The sequence below is a fragment of the Limulus polyphemus genome, unplaced genomic scaffold, assembly GCF_000517525.1.
Source record: "Limulus polyphemus unplaced genomic scaffold, Limulus_polyphemus-2.1.2 Scaffold873, whole genome shotgun sequence".
In the NCBI taxonomy this organism is placed as follows: domain Eukaryota; kingdom Metazoa; phylum Arthropoda; class Merostomata; order Xiphosura; family Limulidae; genus Limulus; species Limulus polyphemus.
The window spans coordinates 335,329-340,568 of record NW_013666483.1 but is presented as its reverse complement, the minus strand read 5'-3'; the positions used below and the strand labels follow the sequence as shown (position 1 = coordinate 340,568).

Here is a 5,240-nt window from a genome sequence, read left to right as displayed (position 1 = left end):
AGCAATGTAACAAACATGTTTATTTTAACGGCTGTCTCTGTTAGCACATCAGTGAGAACACGAATCAAGGTTTCATCTTTGTGTCTCTCGCATTCGAGTAAAGTTTCCAACATTTCTTCTGTGCATTGTTGAACAAAAACTCCAACATTTTCGGCAGGATTTAAATCTGGAGAGTTCCCAATCCACATTCCACCACTTTTTTATGGACCACTCTTTCAACTTCAACAATTCTGAAACTTTTGAGGAATTAATCAAATTTTTCAAATCTGGAATTTCGATTGGAAGACTTGAATTCTGTGACTAGTTTCTGAGCCATCCTGAAGGCAGCACAAACAACACGAACCAGAGTTCCAGTGAGCACCATGATTCAAAAGTTTTTGCAAAAAATTAAATTCGAAGACTCAAACACCCAAGAATACGTTGAAATGACGTTTTCTCACAAGTGATGATATTCGTGGTCCTACCAAGTTCATCATTACCTCGGGGAAAAAATATGATTTATTTTGCAACACCCCTTACATGTATTTTATAGCTTTCATTCATGTTTTTTATCTGAATTTTAGCACAAAACTACAAAGAATTATCTGCACACAGATGTTCCTAATTTTGAACTGACAGACTAGAAGGAAGAGAGCATTGGATTCATAGAATAAACACGATAATCACTAGGTCATGCCCAGCCCGCTATTCATGTTGATCTCTAGGTCTATAGTTTGAAAGTTCAAAGAATACATACAATTTGCTCTATAACAAAGCAAAGAAATATTTAAAAAATAGACAATCTATCTATGAATTTAAACATTCTGACATCAGTGAGATACCACAATTATGTCAATCTTATGATTATATAAAAGCCAAATTAAATGTTATTTTGAGGATATAAATGTTAAAGAAGACACAAAATGTACAATTCAATAAAAAAGCTTCAAACAGGCATAAAATTTTTTATTATGAGTATGTTTGTTTCTTTGTTTCTTGAATTTCGTGCAAAGCTACACGAGGGCTATCTGCACTAGCCGTCCCTAATTTAACAGTGTAAGACTAGAGGGAAGGCAACTAGTCATCACCACCCACCGCCAACTCTTGGGCTACTCTTTTACCAACGAATAGTGGGATTGACCATCACATTATAACTCCCCCACGGCTGAAAGGTCGAGCATGTTCGGTGTGATGGGGATTCGAACCCGTGACCCCCAGATTGAGAGTCGAGCACCCTAACCACCTGGCCATGCTGGGCCCACACACAAGCACATTCATTTAAAGTTCATCCATACTAGCCTTTCTGTTATAATTAAACAGCTTGAGTGCCCTAACCACCTGGCCATGACGGGCCTCATGAGTATGTGAAAAGAAGACCGTGAAAAGAAATCCAAAGTCTTATATGGTTCTTCATCCATTTCTTTGGCCAAAGAAACTTTTAAGAACAGATTGTTGATTATAACTGAACTTGTATATATATTTACACAATACAAGTTTAGAAGTGTTTCATATTAATAAAATACCAAGTTGAGTTTAAAGGTTTTGTCGACAATACTTCAGTCATTTTTTTTCAAATATCTGTAAACACTTCATGTTTTAGAGTAAACTTTTTTAATTACATTTTTTATTTGAATGAAAAGAGTATCTTTTAATTTATATTTTGACAAAACCAAGCTTGACACTGTGATTTTTAAACGTTTTTGTGAATCATTATATATTTTTGCTTTATTCTTTCCGACTATTTTACGTAATGTTTTGTGTGTTATTTTTTATTTTCATATAGATACACACACAGAGATTTCAACTTTTATATATTTCCAAGAAAAATAACTAGGCATTGCCTTGACCGTCAATTTTTATGTCAGGTAAGTTAAGCCTAAAGTATTTCATGATGAAAATTCCTATTAACATTTTCTTCAAATGCATAATTTGAAAAGAAATAAAAAAAAAGAAAGAAACATAATAAGGTTGCTAATCTTGCCAAACTTCTAATCAATTAATTCTTATATCATAAAAGAGCGTAAATAACGTACAACACATACAGAAGGAATTTTAAAAGAAAAATATATGACAGAAGTGAATCTTGTTATGGAATTAAAAATTACTATGGTAACAAAACACTTCATGACCTAAGGAATAATGTGAAAAAAGTCATGCTAATCTGCAGTTGTTTCTTTTTTTCATAATTATTTCACTCAGTCCAAATCATTCCTCTGTCTGCCACATGTCAATATCCATGAGGCCTTTTATTCAATACTAGAACTCCTCATCTAAACAAGACCTGTAGTTGCCAAAAGTTTCTTCTGAAATGCTATTTCAAAAAGTTTTTATGGTGTCAAGTTTTAAGGTGATATATCACAAGCTCAGTCATAATCAACAATCTGTTTATAAGCTCAGTCATAATCAACAATCTGTTTATAAGCTCAGTCATAATCAACAATCTGTTTACAAGTTCAGTCATAATCAACAATCTGTTCACAAGCTCAGTCATAATCAACAATCTGTTCACAAGCTCAGTCATAATCAACAATCTGTTTACAAGTTCAGTCATAATCAACAATCTGTTCACAAGTTCAGTCATAATCAACAATCTGTTTACAAGTTCAGTCATAATCAACAATCTGTTTACAAGTTCAGTCATAATCAACAATCTGTTCACAAGCTCAGTCATAATCAACAATCTGTTTACAAGTTCAGTCATAATCAACAATCTGTTCACAAGCTCAGTCATAATCAACAATCTGTTCACAAGCTCAGTCATAATCAACAATCTGTTCACAAGCTCAGTCATAATCAACAATCTGTTCACAAGCTCAGTCATAATCAACAATCTGTTCACAAGCTCAGTCATAATCAACAATCTGTTTACAAGTTCAGTGGTAAAATAAAAAAATTTAATTCATCTCATGTTCTTGTAGATGCTCTTAGTTTTCAAAATATTAATACTATTAGTATTCTGAATTTTAATTAGGACACTGTATTGAGGAATAAAACCAAAACTGAAAAAATCAAAATAAAGTCTGACATTTAAAATATTAATATATACATATATATTGGTTTAACCTTGCATGTTTCCCAAGTGAAACAAATAATACAGAATTTCATGGACTATTTTATCTCGAGCTCATCTATATTAGATACTTGTTTTACAACTGATGCTATTAGATTAACAGAGAAAAACACCATACTTTTTTGTTTTTATTTTCGTAATAAATTTTAAGAAACCATGCTATTTAAATGCTACTTTTTTCATTAGCTATTGCATAAAACAAATAACACTATTATGATAGAATTAACAAATAATGACAGATCAGAAAGACATACCTGTCTTTTTCTGCATCATAATGAAAAGTAGATAATCCAAATTGAATCAAGAGAAAATTGGAAGCAGTCTGAGGAAAAATCAACCAAAAATCCATACAACTTGCAACATTTTTTTGTAAAACAAAAAAACTGATCCTTGTTAGTAAATATATAAATACATGTGTCACATAATACAATAGCCTCAAAATAAGCTGTACATTCATACTTGCTCACGGAATTAGAAAGTACCCAGCTTTTGGTAGCATATTACATAAAAATCTTACCACTATCGCATATCAATGACTTCTTTCCACTAATAGTTAAAAAGTTAAACACCAGTTTTAATAATAACAATAAATTCAACATGTTAAAAGTATTATGGAAGAACAAAATCTTGTTCTATATTTTGCCCAAAATCACCTCCATTAACATTGATATTTATTGAGGCAAACTTTAACATATCTTGGCTTGAGGTTCTGACAATAACGTAAAACATAACGTTTTGGGACAACAAGAGACCTACCGGTCCATCTTGGCTGTTCCATCCTCTGAACTAAACTCAAACTATTAATAACTAAAATTAAAGAAAAACAAATTTTAAAGCCAGCCCTTATCATTCATATACTTATCATGCTTTTTCTTAAACTCACTTAAATTTACTGCCTCTACAACATCCGAAGGACAACCACCCTGTTAGAAAAATGAAACTGACTTAGCTGAAGATGACTCCTACCTTGACAAAATTAATTTTTGTGTCCCCTTGCCGTACTATTCTCACTGTTAAGTATGAAAAAAAGATGATGCATCAACACTATCAATTCCCTTTATATTCTTAAACACCTCAATCAGATCCCCACTAACTTCAAGAGAAAACAACTCAAGAGATTTCAGCCTCTCCTCGTCTCACAATCCCTCCATCCTAGCCACCATTCTAGAAACCCTTCTCTGAACTCTTTTCAACAATTCAATGTCTTTCTTAATGTAAAGAGCCCAAAATTGAACACAATAATCGAAATGTGGCCTAACCAGTGCTGTATTCTTCATCTCTAATTTTAAATAAGTGCCACAATTGTCATTTTCTGCTCATAAATAAACTATACTTGCATAGATAAAACAAAAAACAACAGTATGAAATTCACACTTCATGTAGCATTATTTTAGCCCACATCTACATATGGCACATTCTTAATAGCCTTTCGTTTGTTAAACTCTCTTTTTTTAAACTCGTACCATCATACAACTTGTAAATATTATTCACATCAGATCATTTTTGAACTCAAAAAAAGTTATTACGTAAAAGAAAATTCTGAAACTTTGAGTTAGATAAAATCGAAAATTCCTTTTGTCTAAGTATTAACTTGCATTAATCATTTCATATTTTTTTAAATGATGCTGACAATTAACAAGTTGTACTTCTTTTAAAATTTGTTACAAACACAAGTATAAGACAAGACAATAACAAAGAAATTCCTTCTAATTCGTCAATATTTACTAAATATATTTATGAATCTACAGATCAAGATAAAAGTTACCTCTCTTAACTTCATATATCTCTCCCTTGCTGTATCAAACCTATGAATAGACATTTCAGTACATAAACCTACAAAAAAAAACATATATATATATATATACATTCATGTTTTGAAACAATAAAATATTATTTCTTACCTCACTTTGAAAATAAACTTAAGAGAATTTAAAATGCAGTTGCACCAAACAACACACAGAAATTATTTTGTTTGTTTGTACTTAAGCGCAAAGCTACACAATGGGCTATCTGTACACTGCCTATCAAGAAATTTTCTAAATTTCTCTAGTGTCTCAAGCCTGCAGATTTACCTCTGAGCCACTGGGGAGGGGGAGGGGGGGGGGGGTCAACGAAAGTGAGGATGTAGTAATTAGTTAAATACTTCTATTTAGTAAATTAATAAATTAAACTTAACTAATATAGAACTATA

General features: G+C 31.7%; 1 protein-coding gene across 1 annotated transcript in view; it reads right to left on the bottom strand.

The window, feature by feature from the left end:
• The window catches only part of LOC106460978 (poly(A)-specific ribonuclease PARN-like), a 43,890-nt gene that overhangs the window by 37,256 nt on the left and 1,394 nt on the right, over positions 1 to 5,240 (bottom strand). Inside the window, exons 3-4 of the mRNA XM_022387765.1 lie at positions 4,815 to 4,882; positions 3,304 to 3,371 (exon numbers count right to left, since the gene is read on the bottom strand). Of these exons, the coding sequence (XP_022243473.1) occupies positions 3,304 to 3,371; positions 4,815 to 4,882 (136 nt within the window). The remainder of the gene's footprint in view (positions 1 to 3,303; positions 3,372 to 4,814; positions 4,883 to 5,240) is intronic.